At 39.9% G+C, this 22,762-nt stretch overlaps 1 protein-coding gene across 1 annotated transcript in view; it reads right to left on the bottom strand.

The window, feature by feature from the left end:
• Positions 1-22,762, bottom strand: part of ATRX (alpha thalassemia/mental retardation syndrome X-linked) — a 57,729-nt gene that overhangs the window by 31,605 nt on the left and 3,362 nt on the right. The window contains exons 3-10 of the mRNA XM_009867167.1: positions 22,143-22,195; positions 20,703-20,827; positions 19,313-19,432; positions 15,575-15,684; positions 13,462-13,529; positions 9,952-12,222; positions 9,297-9,897; positions 6,235-6,305 (exon numbers count right to left, since the gene is read on the bottom strand). Of these exons, the coding sequence (XP_009865469.1) occupies positions 6,235-6,305; positions 9,297-9,897; positions 9,952-12,222; positions 13,462-13,529; positions 15,575-15,684; positions 19,313-19,432; positions 20,703-20,827; positions 22,143-22,195 (3,419 nt within the window). The remainder of the gene's footprint in view (positions 1-6,234; positions 6,306-9,296; positions 9,898-9,951; positions 12,223-13,461; positions 13,530-15,574; positions 15,685-19,312; positions 19,433-20,702; positions 20,828-22,142; positions 22,196-22,762) is intronic.

Below are 22,762 nucleotides of genomic sequence, written 5' to 3'. Positions count from 1 at the left end.
TAATCCTACACCATTCAGAACTTCAAAAAAAGGGGGTGAAAGCTGAGCAAAGAGAGACACATGAAAAATCACTGTGGTAAGACAGGATGTATCAGCAAAAATTTCATGTTAAACATAACGTGTTAACTTGCTTTTAAAAGTGAAACCTGTATAATGCCTCTTTAAGAAGAGGTTTCATGCTTTCCAGCAAGCTATGAAATGCACGTTTTAATTTATTCCTGGTCTGTTTGGCTGGGCTCTGGTCAGTTCTGGGATGGGCACGCACACCGATTCTAACTGTAACAAGAAGGTGATGGATGCTGCAGACCAAATCCTAATACTGAAACCATTCCCCCCTCAAAACAGGTCTCATGCTTCTTCGATTTTCATCCGTGAGATTCATTTCCCGAGGCACTGAATCTGATTGCCTGGCGTATCTGCAAACAGGAGTTTTAAAAGCCGAATGCACATTTTCAACAAGGAGAAAAAGATGATTGCGATACGCACGTTAACTCGCAGGTTAAAAATAAATGCTAAAAAATAATAGGAAAGTGTTACCCTATCTCTACAAGGCTTGCCTTCAACCCTTCTAACTGCCTGGGCCCATCCTGCTGCAGTGATTGAAGCAATTCAGGATGTCTTGCGCTGAACTGGTATTAAAAGTGCCTCAAAAGTGTCAAAGAGTCCCTTGTGTAACTACAAACATTTGCTTCAGAGCAACTACAGCAAAAAAAAAATACACGTGTACATACATACACACTTTTATCGAACATTATGGGACCTGAACCTTAAAGCGAAATTACGATCTTATATCCTCTTCCACCAAGTGTTTGCTCAGCTTCTCAGTTTCATTTCAGCACAAGAAAGTTTTCAGCTAACGTACAAGAAGTTACTATGGAAAAATGATTTCTTTACATGCCCTTGCAACATAAAAAAAAACTTTAAAAAATCTTATATGATGCTCTGCAAGGCAAAATATTAACCGCTGTGTCAAAAGCACAGGAAAATAAAGAGTGGACTTAGCTGAGAACTTGTACATCCAGGGGGAAAAAGTCCTGAAAGAATGAAATTAAGCCTTTCTCATATAAATATCAGAAATACTGCAGCTTTCATTCCATGGCTGTCATATTTTTTTAATTTATTTTTTTTCTAGGCAAATCTAGTCTGTCTTGCCTTTCAGGAGAATTAACATATACTCTGTGTAGACAGTTCAGAATGGGAAAGTTTATACCAGTCCATAGTTTGAGCCCCATGAAACTGAATCACACCCTAGGCTTGGAAATGGAGCCGGGATCTCTCAAGTGCAGCTTCTTACACATTAGGAAAAACAAGTTGTTACCTTCACGTAGCACTGTAAAATAGATGTTAAAGAACCTGCATTCCATTTTTCAGCAGACAACATGTCCCTAAACCAAAGGTACTTTTCAAAGGGAGTTTTTCCAAGGTATCTTTCCTAACACTTCATACAGTATTTTGTCTTTTTTGAGTGGTGGTCCATTTTCCAAAATAATTGTAACACTGAAGTATATTCAGTTATTATCAAAAGATGGAAGCAATATAGGTTATTAAACAAGATTGCTCAGTGAGTCACAGACTATCCATCGGCATCCACCACACCTTCCCCTCTTTGGAGGAATGGCTTGCAGAGAAAGAGCTGATTAAAACTTTAAAATGCAGCACTCTCAGCAAGCTTTAATTGCACATATATATCAGCAGAACCCCATATAATTAATTGCATATATATGTATCAGCAGAACCTAACCAAAACTTACTGAAGTCCACAGATAAGTAACATCCTCTTCCAAATGTTTTTGCATTAGATCCTTCCAGAGGATTTAGAAAAGGGATTTTTTAAAATTTTTTGTTTTTTTTAAACCCGCCACATCATGTGTAAGAGCAAGAGGAATAAGTAGGCCCTTACGTAAGCAATTAAGACTCTATTTCTTCCATCTCTTTATGGTCAGAAGAACATTTTCTTCAAGAACATTTTCTTTGCTTTGGAAGAGGGGAAACAAAGGAGAAATACTAATTTAAAAACTTACTCCTGAAAGCACTGCCTAGCGATGCTGCCTTCGCCGTGTTTTGGTTTCAGCCCCATTAGCAAAGTTAACACAAGTCGTGCATGGATAACGATACTTACCTTTCAGATAAGTCACCTTTGAAAATTTATATCCTGTACTTTTAAACAAAGGTTGACTTTGGTTCTTAACACAAGACAACATTTATCAATGTGCCGTTCACCTCAAATTGCCGCGCACAAAACCTACCACCCATAAAGAGAACGTGCGGTTCTTTTCCTACCAGTCACCAACCAGACTGGGTGAACTTACTTGTTTCTATTTAATTATTTACAATAATACTAAGATGTTGCTGCTTTTTACTCCGAGATAGAAAATTGGACGTAGTTTTTAGCCAGGATAAAGATTCAAGCACCTTGAAGCAAACTGAGGTAGTTGGAACTGTTTGCTTAGTGAAAGAAGGTACTTTCTCTTCAACACGTTCTGCCGTTAGATGTTAGGCTAAAACTGTAAGACATTGCTAAACCATACAGAATTTAAGGGAATTATTGTAACTACATATCCCATAGGAATTAAAAACCTAAGCAATATTAGAACCAAACAGATTGAGTCTTGTAAGTGCTTCTGAGAAATAACTGATGCAACAAATGGCTCATATGAATTAGAATACATGGAGTACCAGACTCTTGACGCTGATTTTAAATTAAATTATACGTGGCTCAGGATAATGTTATCACACTTTTCTTTTAAGATACAAACCCACTTAAAAGTGTCCAGGTTTCTAAGCCAAAGATCTCCCATAGGTTAAGCTTTAACGTTTTAATATTTGCATTAAGGTCAAGCTGCAAGTACCAAGAAAAATAAGCTAAGATAGTGCAGAAACTTCCCCACTCATATTCTTCCAGAGAAACCCACGAAAATCAAAAGATATCATAATATTTACTTGGGTCAGGGACATAAAAGACATGAGTGGCCAATCAGATATAACAGTTGAACGCTACAAACAATGTCAGTTAAGAAGCAGGAGAGCTGTATGACCTCCAGCACAAAGTAGTAACAAATAAAATCATTTTAAAACCCGCAAACCCCTGCATTTCGTTCATTTCTGCCACTGATCTGCTGTGACCTTGAGCATTCCTTGCCTAGTACCACTCCCTCTCACCTAAACATATTCTGAGACTTGTAAAAAGGGCATTTTCCCAACATGTATTTATCCAGTGCTTTACAGAACACATAAAACCAACTCTGGAATAAAATAACAGTATGCATGTCTAAGTTTACACAAATCAGCATTTAAATAGATTTTGCCTTTGTAGGAATGACACCAACAATGCACATTCACAAATTATGAAGTGGATCTTAAGTATTTTTTTAAACTTATACTAAAAGAAAACATCTTTAAAAAAAAGAGAGAGACAAACTGGAAGTTACCCAGAGACTGCTCTAAATTACCCTTCCGACATTTCAGCAAAATAGGGAACTGCAGGTGCAGCCTCTCGTGACGTGGAGTTAAGTCCACGCGATCATTTGCACCGTTCTTGTCCATGAGTTTGAGAGTGTCCATCTGATGGACTCATTTCTAGCTCGTCAAAAATCTTGGCCAGACAGTGCTACCCCCGTAAAAATATTCTTGTCTTCTTAAAAACTCATCATTTTAAATATTAGTTCATTATCACAATGTATTATTGCCAACTACATTGTACCAACTCGCGTGCAGTGTTCTTAAATACCTACTAACTACAGGTAGAAATGAGGTTGCCCAAAACAAGCCTTTGTGGAGAGTGGGGGGAGGATATTTTCACGTGGCTAATAAAAGCCACTGTTCTTCCAGCTAGAGCACGACTGAATTACACAGGCCGCCGGTACGCTGCTAAAAAATTTAGAATATATTTGAATAAACAAGTATTTGGATGAAATGTCATACAGCTTTAAAAAAAATACAGCAAAAACTGCCAAAGACCTTGTTCTAAATACTGTGCTCTCTTTGTCGAAACAGTCAGATTTTCAAGCTGTCAGGAGTTGTATTAAATTAAATGCTTGGACAAGAAAAACGTTTTACAAAAATTTATTGCAACCATCAAATACTTAAAGGCATTCTGCATCAAATACACTATTAACTTCTTAATAAACAAAACTACTGCAAACATATTAAACAGTACCATTGAAAAGATCAGAAGGACCAATAGTAGAGAATTACACAACAGAAGATGAAAGTGTACAGCACTGCATGTCATATTACGACCCACTTGGTTATTGCATTTTGGCAAAAGATGATTTCCAGGCTATTCACGTCATGCACATCCAAAGGTATGCGAATAACAGAACATCTAAACTAGAGACTTGCAAACATGAGAGTTCCCACACTGCAAATACCCGGGAAGTACTACACACTCTCTTTGGCCGGGAAGAAAATAGGCAACTTAGCTGAATAGGAGGCAAACTATTTAAAACACTTTGTGTCGAGTAAACAGAAGAACAAGCTTTTAACTTCTCAAAATTTGTTCTGTCTTTTTACATTTTTATATATATATATATATAACTATATATATATCTGATTTTGGTGCCAGGTACAATGCACGGTGAATTTAAAACCAGACTGCAGTTACTAGTCAACATGTCTGAGGGCTGACAAAACTGCTCATCCCCATCTCACATATATATATATTCAAAATATTCCCTAAATAAAAACTTCAACAAAGATTCAGCTTAAAAATAAAGCACAGAAACTGATTTTTAAACCCCAAAATCACATTACTGATTTGTTATCAGTTGGGTTAATTCATTTCCCAACATAACTCTGAAATGAATAATTCAGATCCACCAGTAACATTTGTCCTGTTAACACTGAACTTTGACAAAAGTGGATTGGCTTCAATCGGAAACAAACTTAGAAACAAATCAAAAAAGAAAAAAAAACCCAAACTCAAACTAGAACAGGAATTAAAGCACAATTTAAAAAAAAAAAAATCTTCTATCACCAATGTTTGTATGTTCTGCTTATGACCCCTGTGCTGTCGAGTCCCTAAGGAGCATCCTTTAAAAGCTGTTTTCCTTAATTTGGATGACTGAAAACAAGCAAGAACTACATCAGCAGCAATATTTTAATGCCAAACTGAGGTCCATAACGGATATCAAACAGTGTTTTCCAGATTTACTTCAGCCACAGACCAGAACATACAACTCTGTGACACAAAGATACCATATTCTAAACTAGGAAGGCTCAGAAGCAGAAGAAAACTCCATCAGCAACTGTGCAAAGCTATAAAGCTGGTCCCACACATGCCATATTGCAAAAAAAAAAAAAAAAATCAGTTTCTGAAATACTGTATAAAAATTTGTTGAACAACTCTTTAGTCTAACTACGATAACTTCCAAAAAGAAACTGTGGCTCGTAACTGAGCAGTACTTCACGTTGGGTGTTCGCTCATTAGGAAACGAAGCTTTGCCATTTTCTAGCCAGGCTGATTTTGACAACTACAAGGGTACTGCTAAAAACCAGTGTGTCTTCACTATCTGTGTCTTGGAGATTCATTTTTATTGAACTGGAAACACATATAATCCGCATTTCTGAAAATATCTACGCAAAGACTTAAAATGTGTAATTAGTCTCTTTGAGAGCAGTCGAGCCCATGGACAGTGTTTGTAGAATCGGGACCTTAACTACCATATGAGTAACTTTGGGTATTCTTTAGTGGATTAAAACTCAGTTTAATTAACAGCTGAAAACACCTAACACTGTGATCTCCACATCTGTGTTTTCTCTTTATTGAGAAAAAGGAGTTTGAATTAAAAAAAAATCAAAAGACGTAACAGTAATAACCAAGTTCAATCTGCAGATATTTTAGCGCTGCACAGATGCAACTTTTTACCTTCTAGCCACAGAACTAGCCCAAAGTCACATTTTCTCATAAGCAGCTTTTCACCTGCCTGCGTGAAACACTTGTCACAAACCTCACACTTTCAGTGGGAACATGAACCAGACAGCGCTGCAGTGCATTTATAACACACCCTATGCAAGGTGTGTTAGTTAACACTTCTAAATGCTTTCTTTGCATTTCTGGATTTTGGCCTCTGTTTTCTGGCCCCTTGTTCAAACTTGCGGGAAGCCCGTGAGCGAGTCTCTACAAGGCAGGCAGTCGTGGTTTTTACAACCTGCTTGCTCTTCCGTTGCGCCGGTTTGCGCCCACGCCTAGGGTGTGTTATAATCTTTTTTACGTCCTTACGGATGGTATCATACCTATTCTCAGGATCGTCATCATCATCATCTTCCTCCTCCTCCATTGGAACAGTCCTTGATTTAGTCTCTCCCTCATCTCCTGGGGGAGGAAGGAGAAACAAAAAAAAAACCCAGAAAACATCAACATCTCATACTTGTAAAATCAGCAATAAACAGCACATGACTACCGTCTCCATCGAGAAACCCCTTGCAAAAATAGCTTGGGGATACCACCTCGCTCCTGCTAGCAAACAAAAAAGCTAGTTACTTATCCTGACAGATAAAACCAAATATTTGGAATCACGTTCGGACAATAAAGTCGGTAGTTTTTTCCAGCAACACTTCTATCCACGTTACACTTGCCACTACGGCCAGCCTGCAATTCCTTCCTTGCTACATTCAGTGAAATTGGGTTTTTTACACGGAAACGTACAAACTGAATGCTCCAGGTAGGATTCAGAAATTAAGTTTCCCAAGAAGTCACGAGCTCCATCTCAGAAGCACCACTACTGAATGACTGAAGACCCAAATAAATACATCCCCCATCACTTACCCAACTCAGGAGCTACCCTGCTGCCATTAAGCGCTCCGGAACAATAACCCCTGCCTACCTCTGCTTTCAGAGTATCAAATACAACGCACGTGTTCACTGTGTATGTATGAAGACTTACGTTTTAAAAACTATGTGTGCTGCCCTACTGGGGGAATTTGGATTATTTCTAGCTCAGTCCTAGGCCCTTCCCCTTTCTTTTCTCTCATTCTTCTGACTCACACCTAAGGCAGTCAGATCTGCTAGTACAGTAAAATTAAGCTTAGGAAGAGCCCGCAAAATCCTAACGACCCGAGATCCCCGAGTTCTGCCGATTACTTTCCAAACAGCAGCGTACACTTGTCCTGGAACTGCCATCAGCCAGATGACTGGGAGGACTGTGGAAGAGGTGACTGCAGAAAGTCCCTCACTCTTGGGCTCAGGGAAGGGTACGTATCCTATTAGTTAACCCAGATTCAAAGTCTCATTGGACAATCAGGCTGCATAGCTTGTGCAGACACAGAAACGACTCCTTTATTTATTCACCTATCAAGCCAAAAGCAAACTGAAGGCAAACGGCAAGTTTTACTCCTCTTGCAGTAATACACCAAAGCAGATTCCCATCCAGTCATACAGGAGCTAAGGCTGGAAGGGGCCTCTGGACAATCTACTCCAGCTCCAGCCTCAAAGCAGAGCTAACTCCAAAGCCAGGTCAGTTTTCTCAGGGCCCTGGTCAGTCAAGCTTGGAGTATTTCCAAGGGCAGCAATTCCAAAATTTGACAGGGGGAGCAGTTTCAGGCTTTGGCCACCCTCAACGTAAAGGATTCCTTCCTAGTAATTAGTCAGAGTTTTCCTTGTCAAAACCTGTATCCACGGCCTCTCATCATCCGACTCAGTCTTCCCTCTACCTACCCGGCAGGTGATTACAAGACCGCAATTAAGACTTCGCGGTTTTAGCATTCTCTCTCCTGGCTAAACCAACCCACTTCTCTCTCAGACTAACTTAACTGTCAATCACCCCATATCCCCATGTCATTTTTCCAATTCGTACACCGTTATCTGATTCTCTCATCCAATAATGACCCAACCTTCCCACTCGTGACTTGCAAATAAAACCGTCGCCCATCGCCTCAGACACCTTCTAACGCATTACAACCAACTTGATCCTCCTGGGCTGTTTGAATATCAGGTCTACAAACATACACCATGCACAAGCAATTTTATTTTTAAATTTTTTTTTTTCTTTGATGGTCCAGTGACACCAAGAACTGTTGGATTTGGGTCACTGTCATGGGGTGTTTTAACGATCGTGGCACACAAGACCCTAGCTCGTTAGCACGCAAACAATTCATTATTTGCAATCTCCCCTAGCAGTGGTATCACTGGGGAAAACAGTTTTGGCAGCCATCAAGGAAAAGCCCTGAAAGTCCCAGTGTTACATGCAGAGAGACACAACTGAGCTTACTTCATTAGAGGACCCTGAAAAACAAACAGTATTGGGCTGTATAATCCGCAGAATAAGAAATTTATTTTCCAACCGTTACTCTACAAGTGCTGCTCTCTTACGGGGCTCTAAACCCAAAAGAGGAGAGCACCCGTGAAAAACAACCTTTGCATCTGCAAAGGTTAACAATGCTCCAGAAACTAAACTGCAGGAAAATTTAGGGAAGAATTGGGACGGCATCACATTGGTAGGAAAAAAGAATGAACACTATGTTTAACTAAAAATCTGGGTGTTTTGTTTGTTTGGGGGCAGGCTGCTTTTTAGGTTGTTTCAAGAAACTACAAACAATCAATTAAAGCAGCAGAGATATTTCGTTTTTTTTCTAGTTGAAAATTCATATATTAAAATCATGTGTGCTGTCCATGTGATGTGAAAACTATCCTTCCTTTTCAAGTTCTTTCAAATGAAACGTTCCAATTCAGAAGTTCTGAATTTCTTTCTAATCTCCTAAAAATTTGAGACACAAAGTAGTTCTATCTCGACAAGAAGCAGCGTTATTACTATTAAACCTGCTCCGAAAACTGTGAGCGCCGACAGATTTCTGTTAACTGACTCCAGCTGCTTCACGGCTATAGGAGTCTCGAGGTGCAAAGATCCCCCACTTCATTTTACAAACGCGTAACACGACGCCACAAGCCTTCAGAGTCCTCTCCAGTGCGTAACTGTGAGCTGACAAATTTGCATTTGCTGCTTAAGAACAGTCTCTGCTAAACATTACCTGGGCAAAGGTAACAGAGAACAGGCTTCTGAAAGCTGAAAAGCTGCTTTTTAAAAGCATGTTCCCATGCTGCAAGGAACCACATGCTGGAATTACAGGTTATACCTTCTTAAGCCTCTCCATTGCCAGCAACATCCTTAAGCGACAAACTGCACAAAGGGAAACGGGAGCTGCCAAATCAGCATCAGAAAACCTAACTGGCTGCAAACATTTCAATGTCTCAGCACCTCCTTACAAACAGTTTCACTTCTAGGCTCTTAAATGTTACCCAAATCTTAAAAATTTCCCCTACTGGCATGTTACTACTACACGTAGACTAGTATCTTTTGCACACCTGATGACTGACAAAATCCTGTGCCAGCTGACAGCATTAAGTTTTCAGTCACTGGCTTAATTTTCTGCTCATCGCTGCTTCCATCACCCGTCGAGTTCTGTTCATCGTTTTCTTCCTTATCAGATGAGGAAGAGGAAGTGACAACCACCTTTTTTGACGCTTTCTGTAAGTTACTCTTTTTACCGTCTTTCACTGTCCCTCTTTTCACCTTTTTCTTGCTGTCCTCATAGGACTCCTCATCAGAAGACGACAATGAGTCATTCTGTTCCTTCTTGGAAATCTTCTTTTTGAGACTTAGTTTTTTCTTTTCTTTAGCGTCAGGTTTTTTTTTATGTGGCACAGCGTCTTCCGAAGAGCTCTCCTCTTTTAGGGGAGATTTCTCAGCATCTGAGGATAAATCAAGTTGTACTCTTTTAGACACTCTCTCTCTCAAACTCCTCCTTTCCTTTTCTTTAAGCACCGGTTCTTTCTTCGTTTTGTCATTCTCGGACGAATTGCAACTTCCTTTCTCTGGAGAGGACTTCTCGACGTCAGAAGAGGAATCATCTTGCTCCTTCTTGTAGCTTTTCCTTTTCGATTTTTCAGATTTCTTCGCTTTGCTTTCTGATCCTTTTCTGTTCTTGAATCTGTCTTTTGAAGAATCAAAATTATGCTCCTTCTTTGCAGATTTTTCAGTGCTCTCTGAAGAAGAATCTTCCTGTGCCTTTTTCTTTTTCAAATCCTTGCTCCTCTTAACTTCAGTCGGCCTCACATCTTTAGGAGCACTCTCCTCTTTCTCCGGTAAAGCCTTCTCAACATCAGAAGACTCCTCCTGCTTTCCCTTCACAGTTTTTTCTTTTGATTCTCTGTTTATCTTTTCCTTAGCAGCTGCCCCCTTCTCATTTTTTTTATCTTTAGAAGAATCATTAACCTCCTTCTCTGCAGAAGACTTTTCAGCTTCATCACCTTCCGAAGATTTCTCCCTCTGTTTCCTCAAATTTCTCTTTCTCTTACTACTCGCTTTTTTCCTCTGCTCTTCTTCAGAGGAATCGTAACTATCTTCTTTCCGTGAGTATTTCGTCTTAGCTTTTTTTGCAGACTCAATCTTACTCAAAATTTTTATTTCTTTTTCTAGCTCAGAATCGTAGTTGGAAGAATCGGAATAGTTTTGTCGTTTCTTTTTAGCGGCAGTGGAACTTTTGGCTGATTTGCCTCTTTTAGCGTCTAAATCGGAACCAGAACTGGAACTCTTCCGTTTCCGTTTTCCGTTTTCATCCTTTACTGGCTGATTCTTGTGAAACTTTGAAGTCTTCTGATCGTTCGTTGGGGCTTCGCTATTGCTATCAATATCTGAAGAACTGTGACTCATCATAGCTACTTCTTTAAGAACGGCCGGCATCTCATCAGAATCGGAGCTATTATCTAACAGATATGGCTTTTTTGATTTAGAAAGTTTATTAGGGCTAGGACCATCAACGGTACTGTCAGAAGAATTTCTTTTATCATTTTTCCTCCTTGGTAGTTTTGACGGTTTTCTCTTCCGTTTTTCACTACACGTGTCATTGCTCTCTTCTTCCGAATTGGATGTTAAAGGGCTGATGTCTGTCGGGCGCCGCAGAGGTGTGGTCTTCACACGTGGCGACCTCCTGAGATCAGATTCCTCCACAGGAGAAACAGTCTCGTTCTCTGTGGAAGGTTCACTGGCAGAATTATGATTTTGTTTTGCAGAATCACAGTTTTCTGCTTTAGGTGTTACACCCTCATCCTTACTTCCTTTTGCTACACTGCTGTCTGGATCTTCAGCTTTAACTGTGGGCTCTGAAAGAGAAACAGGAGTCAATTTTACAACCAATTCTTTTGTGCCTTTCGCCGACGACTTTAACTTGGTGCCACCTTTGGTATCTCTCCCAGGAGCGTTGGATTTTGCATTTGAATTTGGAGTCTCGTGCTCTGTCCCTGTATTTCCACCATCTTGCTCGTCTGACGCAGCCTGAATTTCCATAGCAGATTCGAGAGTCTCAAAAATATCTTCAGGAACAGATGAGGGAATGGACACGATATCCATGTCTAAAGCCTCTGTACTATTAGGCTCATACTGAGGTTCTTCATTTCTACCAGACTTTTTGTCTTCCCCAGAAGCACGCTTGGTGTCCCCTTGTTCCGCTGCCGGCACACTTTGATCCATGGGCTCGCCATCAGGCTGTTCTGATGCAACTTTCTTCGGTGTCTTTACGGTGTTCTCCTCTTTCAACGACGTGTTTTCCTTTCCTTCGTCTTTCGTCTCCTCATTTTTTTCTGATCTGATATCAGGTTTTTTCTCTTTGGTATTTTTATCTTTGATTTTAACATTCAAAGCTTGAAATTCCAGGTTCAGACCTTCTTCTAGTGCCTGATGAGTTTTTTTCATGTCACTCAAGACCGATTTAAAAGCTTTTAGCTGACAAAGTTGCACGGCTGGGCTTATTTCTACATTTTCTGATGCATTTTTCAAAAAGCTTACAAATCTAGAATTCAAATTTGCTGTAGTTTCAACCAGCTTTTTTGTTTTCTTAAGCAAGTCTTTTGGCACCATTAGTGCTTTATAAGAATATGTTATTGAACCTGAATATGAATCATCTAGTTTTTTTTCTTCGCCATTACAGTTTGAACTATTTCTCTTTGGAGAAAACTTGACTGTATGGTCATATATTTTACTTTTTTCGCTTTCAACTCTGATCTTCTTTTTGTTTTGTTGCAGCAATTGTTCTAAGTTTTCAAAGACGCTGTCACATGCAGTGACTAAGTCCAACAAAGGCTCTGGATGGCAAATATAGCAGTGCCACTGGTTATTTTCATCCAGTATAGTCGATAGCTCCTTTCGACCCAGGTTGCGCAAAATGCACTTTTTACAGAAGGCGTTATGGCAAAAGTCACAGCAAATCAAATTTCCACCTTCAGCACACCACCTGAAACGAGACGTAAGAATACAGGAGTCTTATCTTTGTATCGACAAGGCGACAAATTCGAGACATTCACGTATTTGTCATGATTTAAGAATTTGCATTTAAAAAATGTAGGTGATAAACAGATATCTATTAATTGAAAACACTGTTAAAAGCCTGACCGAAAAGCACCCAACTGCGACAAGAATTTCTTCCTAATTATCTAATCTAAATCTACCTTATTGCAGTGTGAAACCATTACCCCTTGTCCTATCACTACACCCCCAACCAATAGCTCCCCCCAGCTTTCCTGTAGCCCCCTTTAAGCACTGGAAGGCCTCTAAGAGGTGTCTCCAGGGCCTTCTCTTCTCCAGACTGAACAGCCCCAATTCTCTCAGCTCATCCTCATAAGAGAGGTGCTCCAGACACCTCATCAGCAACGTGACCCTCCCCTGGACCCTTTCTGACTCCGGTTCTCCTCCTTCTTATGCTGGGGGCCACAGAATTGCAGGGGGGTCTCACCAGAGCGGAGCAGAGGGGCAGAATCACCTCGCTGGCCCTGCTGGCCACGCTGCTCTTGAAGCCGCGCAGGATGCCATTGGTTTTCTGGGCTGTGAGCACACATTAGTGGCTCATACTCAGTTTTTAAAATTAGGAGTAAAAAAATAAAGAGAAGTGATTTCTTTTATTTTCCAGCAAAACAAATTTTATGTCTTTCTAGCCTTAACCAGCACATTATTACTGCAGGTACATGTTAAAGAAATGGAATGGGGTTTGATCTCTGTCTAGACTGCAGAGTCTTTGATGAAGACCTGAAAAGTGGCTGCCAAGTAAGCTCCTGGGTATCACTGTCCACACAACTTTGACATTTAGATATCTGACATAAGGAGAGTCAAGTATTTGACTATTCCAAAAGTGGGAGATGCATCTGGGAAAGTAAGTTTCTGTGGCTCACAATGTTTGGAATGTCAGATTCTACCCCCACCTTTAAAGTATCTGTAAGGTGGCACACTATTTAATTTAAAATGTGATATCTTACAAGTGCTCGCTACTGGATTTCTCTATAAAATAAACATTTAGTAAAATAACAAGCAAATATTTACAAAAACCCTGGGGTTTAACAACTGTTTCTTGCCAAGAAATGCTCATTGAGCTCTTATGTACTGGTCTTTATTTGTCCATAATTTCATTATTGCAAGGAAAAAAACTCCACAAATGAAAACCGAAAAGCTGTGGGGATTATTTCAGTTTCTGTACACTTACCTACACTGTTCGTCCATCCCATCTGAATCACGGCTAATGTCATCACTCATGTAATACTTGTAGCAAGTCTGTGAAGAAGAGACAGGACAAGGAATTATTTTATGAAATCTCAACTGGACTTCAGTAACTGATATGAGTTTAGCATGTACTAGCAGCAAGCCATCAAAAGCAGCAGCTGCATGGTCTTCAGCATTCTAAGCCTTTTACACTTGTGTTAACGTAAAAAACACCTGCCACAGATACAACAGGTCCTAAACCATGACTTGATGACTTCTTATTTAGATGGCTCAGGGTTTATTTGAAAATTAAACAGGCTTCTGTCTGATGGCTGTGTATTTGCATATTTTAGAACATCAACTGAATGCTTTCATACCAAGTTTTTTTTCCATTTACTTCCAGGTAAATCAACACATCTTCCCCTGACACTATCAATCCTACAAAAATTACAATTTTCAGCTCTATGTTCCTTATGTTTGCAATCGACCCTGCAAGGCTTTAAATAAAAAGGTCTTCGGTATTTATCCTGAAGTTAATGTTCAAGGTGCAAGCTAAGCATTTGCTTCTAAAAACTGGTAATGCTAAGGAAAAAATACACAACTACTAGAAGCAGTAGCTTTGGTTGCTGAATCCTTTATATCAGATTTTGAAAGTGTGGGGCTTTCTTTCAGTTGCTAGTAAAGAAGGTTCTCCTAGACCTGAAGCTCTACTTTGAATGGGATTAATGCAAGCCATCAGCTAAATTCCGTCCTTTTACCCAGTGCGTCAGTGAAATGAGAATCCAGAAGAGGCTTCAGCACCTGAACTTAAAATGAGGATGTCCCTTTATCTGGAACACAGTTTTATACACCTATTCAGCTAAACTAAAACAAGCAAACAAAACCAAGCAACAACAACAGACATAAAAAGTGATGTTTTAAACACTTGAGGGAACATTTATAGTCATAGGAAAACAGCATCTCTGGTCTGGGACTGTTTAGCTACGCAGGAAAAAAATAAGGGAAGAACTAGGCACAGAAAGGAATGGAAGCCCTGGAGTATGCACATCAGGGACTTCCATCCCTCTCTCTCACATGAAATAAAGAGAGAGAAAACTTCTGGGAAACAACACATGACATAATTAGGCAGCAGAGCTCACAGTCAAGAGCTGCTACTCAACCCAAGACCCTGAACGAGTTTCCAAAATGAACCGGATGACTTGCATGCATCACAGCTACAGCTACACGCTCAGGATTTTCGAGTCCAGGAACAAGAGTCAGGACTCCACTGAAGACTGAAAACAGTCGTCCCGTCAGCTGATTTTTCTAGAGCATGTTTTATAAAAGAAACAAACCAGAATGAATAGAAGAAATGAGTCAGAACATTAAGACTAGCTGGACGTGCCTGAGACACTACGTCAGCTGAATCTGTAGCATTAACTGGGAACTGGTGGAGGAAGGAAGAGAAGGATAATGCTAAATGTGCATTTCAACACAGATCCGTATCCACCTTTGGAGATACCTTTATAAATACAGAATCTCTACAACTACAGAGACATGCAAGACTCTGTATCTCTTCGCAAGTTAAGAGAGGCCTCTACAACAGGAGGCAGGGATGTTTCCTTCCTCCCCAGTTCCCCACCTCTTCCCACGGCGTGCAGCTTAGGGCCTAACTGAAGCCACCATGGAACTCGTTTTAGGTGAAACACGTGAAACTCAAGACAGCTTTGAAGCTACTTTTTCACTTCTTATGATGATGCTGTTTGACATCCAGTGCTTTATCAGGGGATCCAGAATTCAATCTGCTCTTAAAGTACATGACGACCAGGCAGAACTTTCAGACGCATCATTTCACACAAACAAACCATGAGAATTATAGCCCTAAAACTGAAAAAATAAATTTAAAAGAAACCATAATTGATTTTAACTGAGGTATAAGAAAATAGGAATTTAATTTTTTTTAAGCTGTATTTGCCTTTTTGTTTTCTGCTCTTAGTTTCCTTAATTGTAACAGTTGACTGAAAAGTTGATTGGCTAATAAACAAGACCCATTCCCACAAAAATCCCACGCAAATCCATCAATATGACATTTCAAACAAAACCACACAGAATAAACTGTAGAACTGTTTACCACATACCTTACAAATAAGAACTTTCAGTGTAGGATGTCTATAGATTGAATCCTTTTGAAAGTGGTTCACCTGTTGCCCACAAGCTGTACAGCTTACAATTCCATGTAGTCCTTCCTCTATAGAGAGGATTATAAACCACACATTAATCGTTTGCATTTTTAAGAAATCTGTATGTATCTATTTCATTTTCTCACAATATTCTGGCCTGCTGCCATATGCCTTTATTTTTTTACCACTCAGCATTAGAGAAATCTTTCTGCAATCACTTGCCATTTAAAGACTCTAGTTTCTATACTCTACTTGGGGCCAAGATACCTTTTTTTTTCCCTTGGAGATATTTTATTTGGATTAACTGGTTGCCTCATGAGAACATACCTAAACAAGAGTCATCCCTAAAACTCTTTCAAAGCAGCCCTGATATTCTGTACCACCCTCATCATTTAATCTTTGTTCACAAAATGTCATTTTAATTCATGTTTGCATTACCTTTTTTTCACATACAGTTTTAGTTTCTCAAAGAAAAATATGGGAAACTGTCAGAAAAGATGCACAAAACCGTTATAATAGTGCCTGAAAAAAATAAAATAATCTTTTTTTCACTTTTGGTTCCCTTCTTGATGATGGGGTTTTAGTTTTGAGTTAGTTTGGGCTTTCTGGGTCTTTTTTTAAAAACTATAATATCCATGTTCTCATCACTTTGCTGACTGCTCCCACAGTTACTGCACCACTCTGCTGGGGTATCTACATTCGGTCAAGAAAGCACTTCTTTAACGTCCATCCCCCAAATCACTTTGAAAGGTGGTGAACCTGGGGTTGGCAGGCTGGCTACGTGCCAGGCTGTTCAACTCACTAATTAATACTATGAGACCAGTTGGTTTTCAACACCAGTGACAGTTTCAAGAAAAAAAAGGACAATCACCACACACTCAGTTCATACACTTTCGAAAACTTCATTTGGGATCGAGCAGACAGAGGTTTGATATGGGATCACCTAACTGTGACTTGTCCTTTGCTCTCGTGTTCAGTAAGTAGTCTAAGAAAATCAAATCAAAGGGCTAACTAAATGGTTACACTCTGAGTACAGACTATATATTTAACTTTTTTTTTTAAGTAATTGCTACGACAGAATTAGAACAGAGCACCAACACCGTAACGTAAAGAAGTAGAATGAACATTCTCAGGACACAGTAAAAGCTACTTGCAATCTGCTGCTGAAGCACAATCTCAGATAGCTTACAGGCCACTAGGAACAACTAATACACCCTCACAATTCAGTGCAAACAGCTGGTCTGAAAAGTCTGAATACAAGATTTGTTCTTTACAACTTCAATGCACGCGTGATTGTGTGTGGTGCAGAGCTCCTGAGCTTGCAACCTTACAACCTCAAAAACAGCTCAGAAGCCCTTTTCAAACTCTGTCGGTAAACCTCGAATAAACACATCCAACCTATCGTACCACTTGGAGAAGAACACCACGCTGTAATACAGCGGGCAGCCCAGAAGCCTACCCGGGCTTTCTTAAACACCACAGTCCCTAAAGGGCTGTAAGGAGCTCAGGGGGGAGCAGCCAACCTGAGGGAGAACAAGCTATTCAGCATCAACTCTCAAGCCACTTCCCACTTGTCTACAAATTTAAAGGGAAGCACTACCGCCTCCTTCTCTAAAATCTGCAAACTGGCACCAGAAAGAGAATGATTTATGAGGAAAACTTTTGTAAGCTATGTTACTACTGTAAGTTACGATGATCCAAAGAAATTAAATGACTACTAATTCATTAATATTGAGAAAATACTTACTTACAAACCATTACTATGAGTTGATTAGCAAAAAATACAACCATAACCACTCTGCAGACCCAAAATCTGAAAACAAGGACTGACACAATGTCTCTTACAATCTGGGACAAGAGCATTCGGACGCCAGAAAGGCAAGAGTTCTATTACTACCCCTATTTCCGATGCAAACAGGACATATTAACTCCTAAAAAATATGCAAAGATACACTCCGCAAAGAAGACGGTGGACTGACATTTTTTATTGCTATCGATTTACTTGCACTGTGCATAGAATTCAGGATCTGAGGTAGCCGGGACTACACGCTTACCTGCTCAAACCCCTAAAGCTTAAGTCTGTCCGTGCTCAGGCTGGGCACCTCCTTCCATCAGAAAGAGAAAGGCAAGTGCGGTTTCACAGAACTAGACTCGCTAAATGCAAGCGTAGAAGAAAATGGATCTGCATGACCTCTTCTGCGCGGGTCACAAAATAGCTACTCCTGCACTCACACCCCTCTCTGGCTACCTTTCCTGGTCTGCAAGGGGGAACAACACAGGAGCAGGCAGTCTCCCTTCCATTTCCCTGGAAGTTGACAGGAACTTAACACATGTACTGAAGAGCTTGAAAATAAAATCAATGCTTATCAGTAGTGACACAGGTACAGCTGAGCTTGCTCTGGGGATAAACAACCTCTTGATGTCCCTTCCAAAACTGTATCTGATGTCAGGCACCGGTACAAGACCAAGCAGTCAAGATACACAAAGGAATACCTGCAAATTTTCTAGGGATGAGAAAAAAAGCTGGAAGGGCAGGCCCTGGGAGCTGTCCGGGGGATGCAGACACAGGCCACAGAGCTCAAGCAGGAGAGTCCCCTCTTTCTAGCACCACACCCCTGAAGATTTCTGCTGGGCCTCTTGTGAAATTGTTACAAACACAACCGGAAAAAACATTTCTAAGTGCAAAAAGGGACATCTTTCATGAATAGCATGGAACTAGCTTCTAAAGATTAATAATTTAGAGATGTCAATGCTCAAAATGTGATTAAAATCATGCATGAGCCCACAGGTATGCACAAGCACATCTTCATACAGGCAAATTTTACTCCTTTTCAACCAGAAAGAGCACTTACCAACTCCTAATAAGGCTCTAAAAGAGAGCAAGTATCTCAAATGACACAAGGCAAAGAACGAGCAGTGTACTTGAGAGCTGCTGGTCTGAATATCCTGGGCACCTACCATCGCGTAAACTAAGACATTGCTAGTAGTCTCAACAAAAATATCTGCTTTCTTATTGGCTGCTTTATACATAACCCTCCCTCTTCTTTACTTTTTGGAGAAAAAAAAAAAAAAGAGTAATTTCTGTTATCACTATAATCTACCTAACTTCTCAGTTTTAGCAGCAGCTACAGAAAACCGGCCGGGACAGCAGCTTTTTGAAGATAATCTTGAGAAGGGCCCATGGGGAGGGAATTTCCCGCAATTTAAAAACAAAATAAAAAAAAGTCTTTGAATTGCTAGAGGTTTTAGGTTTCGCGTTAGCTCGCTGATGGACAGGATGCCTATGCATGTCTCTGCTCAAATACGTTTTTCCCTTGGGGTGTCAGTGAATGTTTCCATATCTGGCCGTTGCTGTTGTGATGTGAAGTCCTCACAGAAGGAACACCTGAGTACAACCAAGTGACTGCTGTGAATACAACGCAAGGAAGGTCCGTATGGAGCACCTCATGATGCATCCTACAGCTACTAACAACAAGAAATTTAATGAGAACTCCTCTTAGCTTTCACTGCTGCATTGCAGGGGCAGCAATGGAGGCTAATTGCAGACAGCCAGAATCCTTAATGAACAAAAAGCCAGAAGAGTGGAGGTATTTTTAGGATAATTTATTAGAAATATGAACAATTTTCAGATGTACCAAATGTGGCCATAAGCAACAATTTAAACCCGTTTTAATAAATGTTTTAAATTGTATTTACCTCCACGCTTTTTGGGAGCTTCAGGTTTCATTTTAACGGTATTTCTGCTTCTAAATTCAGGCCCTTTAAAATCATCTTTGTCTTCATTCAGCACTGGCTCAGGCTGTACAACCACTGTACCTAGAATAATTTTATTTAGAAATTGGAAACCATTACACATCCAAATGAAGTGCAAAAGTCCTGTTTAAATAAAAGCCAACATCGTACCTCAAAATTAAAGTGTAATCTGACTTAAATTCAGCGAACCTTTGAATGCACAAACGTTCACCAAAAAAAAAAACAACCCACCCCAAAAAACCCCACATACACTTCAAACTACACCTGTTTTGCAGTTGTAGGACAAAAGCTAAAGATTGAACGGGTCGTGAGGAGCAAACTGTGCTCTCCCTGCCCTGACACGGTAGGTGCAGAACAGGACTGACACACTGCTGGGTGCACGTCGTACAGGAATGTGCAGCGCAACGCTACAAATAAAGGACTAGGACTTGGGTTAGGTCACTTAAACCTATCGAAAGCCTTAGAGTAACTACACTTTTCTCTCTTTTTCCCCTGCTATCCAGTCTCCCTCATCTTAATTCATCTCAGTATGAAATAAATAAAAAGCAATAGAATAAAAATCCAAGTTATGCGAATGAAAAAAAAACCCCTTTCCTGCTTAAGAGCTCAGTTTTAGTACTTCTGTTGTGGGGACACTGGGATAATCTAACATTCTGAAAAAATAATTTTAAAGCGACTGCTTTAAACATTGCCACTTCTGCAGCAAACCCTAGTGATCCCTTCAATTTTTCCTGTAATTTTCACAGGTAAGAAATGGAAGAGGTTAAACACACTCACACTATAGTTAAGAAAAGTAGGATGTAGGCTCATAGTATTAACTGGTTTAAATGGGTGCTTAAAAATAGATATAACAATGACATTTTGCCTGCAGATTCAGTTTTGCTTCTGTTGATCTGTTAATAACCTCAAAGACAGAACGACAGAATAACTAAGACTTGCAGGTGACAAGAGTTTGAGACTTCTGCAAAAGAACTAAACTATTTCCCCTGTCACTTTAGCTTTTATACACGTCGGCAGACGTCTGACATTAAGCCACCAGCACGTCCTGGTGCACCCACAGATTAAAGTATGCTGGGTTCAGATTTAAAGGTGCTGGGTTCAGATTTAAAGGTGCTGGGTTCAGATTTAAAGGTGCTGGGTTCAGATTTAAAGGTGCTGGGTTTCCACGGGCGTGTGGGGTGTTTGTGCACTAGCTCATATGTTTCTGTATAAAAGCCACCGGGACCTAAGACAGGCATTTTGCTACACCATGTGCATCCTAGTTCTCTATTTATGCTGCATCATAATCTTGGCTCGTTTGTTGAATTCAGAAACAAAGACAGACGTGAACTACCTTTAGGTAAGCTTTGCATATCAACATCGTTTTCGGAGTTTTCATTTGAAATATCTTCGTTTACGGTTTCATCTAAGATTTGTTCCTCGTCTGATCCAACGTATTTTGTTACAACTGTAGGTTTCCTGCATAGATAGAAAAAAAACCCAACAAACCTCATATCATGACCAAGAGCACATCTTGCGATACAGGTAAGCCTGATGATCTGCAGGCAATGCACCACCCTCGCTGGGGAAACCTATGTCGTTTTAAAATTCCTCTAAAGCATGATGGAGTGGAATGCGCTGAGTTACTGCAGTAAGGTGTAAGCTACTTTTCTTGTTAAGAACAGGAATTCTCCCCTACTACGTGAAATAAAAATATACACTAACAAAATATTTTTGTTTCACAGCCTTGATGGCTTGGGGTTGGTTTTTTTTTTTGTAAAATCGTTTGATACATTTTGAAGAAGGTTTGTAGGAAAGTCCCACTTTGAGGGGAAAAGCCTAAATGAAACAAGTGAATGTCTGCTCAGAAATTTTATACGTAATTTCAAGTTTAACAGGCAGAGGAAAGAGAAAACTCAGATATTAGCAAATTACAGAAAAGCAGCTTGGCAGAAAAGAGGACTGCAACGAAATAAAGGAAGTGCAGGAAGAAACTAAAAAGCTGACTGCTGAATAAAACGACCGGTTGTCAGAATTTCACACAAGCATAATCTAGAACTGAATCCACTAAAATGAATGAATTTACTGTGTCAGGACAGTGAAGAAAAAAAAATAAAGGGGGAAAAAAACCCCACGGAGCATAATTTTCAGCAGCAAGAAGGCAGCTGTTGAAATTGTGCATTTAGAAGAGCTCACCTACCCATACATTTAAAAAAAAAAATGACAAAGGATATAACCCAAATGAGAGCAAAAATGAGAAGGAGATTTACTAGAATAAGTCTGCTATTATTCTGGTCACAAATAATTTGTCTCCAGTAGGGTCAAACTGGTTGGTAAACAGTGAAGTCTGTACTTTTTTTAATCAAAGAGCAGAAAAAGATTAAGGAGAGGTACAGCAAATGGCAGTTTCTGCACAGACAGCTTAATAGCACATTTTCATTCTACAGTCTCCCAACTATACATAAAGCTTTTTTACTGCATGACCCAATTTACATTTTTGGAAAAATCCTGCATGCAGAAATAGAGGGAAGAAATAACTGTATAAACACCTTTGTCCTGAAGATACAGGATAATCCTGTCGGTTTTGCTAATAAAACCCAAGCTTTATCATCTTAACCTTCGACCTTGAAAGATGTTCTGATTTTTCAAGCGCACTGTGAGGCATTTACCAGCACTCTCCTAACTTAACGGATTTATACTGCTCTATACTAAAAGTATCTGGCCTTGTGCCTTGACTTTTCCATAGTTTCACGTGCCCCAAAATAAGTTATATATTTTCATTTTTCAAACCAACCTTTTTGAACGCGATGATCCTGTGGATTTGGTTCTTTCTGAAGAACTATTGCCCTAAAACCAAGAAAAAAAATTAAGTCAATGCATTTGTGACCAAGTGACCTGGCAACAGCTTCTTCCATTAACTCGAACACACCTCAGCAGCCACCAGTGCTCTTAAAAAAAAAAAAAAAAGACACGACAAGCATTAGCGAAGAGAGACACACAATTTCAACAGTCAGGACAGCTCAGTTAAATTAAATCAGTGGAGTTTCAGATCAGCAGTAACACTGCAAGAAGCCATTATTCTTTTAAAAACAGATTTAAAAAGAGGTGCTACCAAACTCTAAGTCACTAATGTTTATTAATCTCCTTAAGCATACATCTTGAAAGAAATTAAAAGAACTGATGAATTAGAGACATTCAGACATATCTCAAGCATGGAGTCTTCAAGAAACTGAGGAAATTCTCTCCTTCCAACTCTCAACTTGGGCTACAGGATGAAATTTTCTCGGCTTTCTGGAGGAGGGACTGAGAATGGCTCATCATCACTGGCAGGTCCTAACCCCGAACAGTCCTGGGGCCTCTTGCTCCGTGTGTACCTTCACCACAACGTTACCTTGCCTGACGGGCACATGGAAG

Source organism: Apaloderma vittatum, unplaced genomic scaffold (genome assembly GCF_000703405.1).
Source record: "Apaloderma vittatum isolate BGI_N311 unplaced genomic scaffold, ASM70340v1 scaffold17333, whole genome shotgun sequence".
In the NCBI taxonomy this organism is placed as follows: domain Eukaryota; kingdom Metazoa; phylum Chordata; class Aves; order Trogoniformes; family Trogonidae; genus Apaloderma; species Apaloderma vittatum.
The sequence above is the reverse complement of the archived record's forward strand: the minus strand, read 5'-3'. Positions and strand labels throughout refer to the sequence as shown.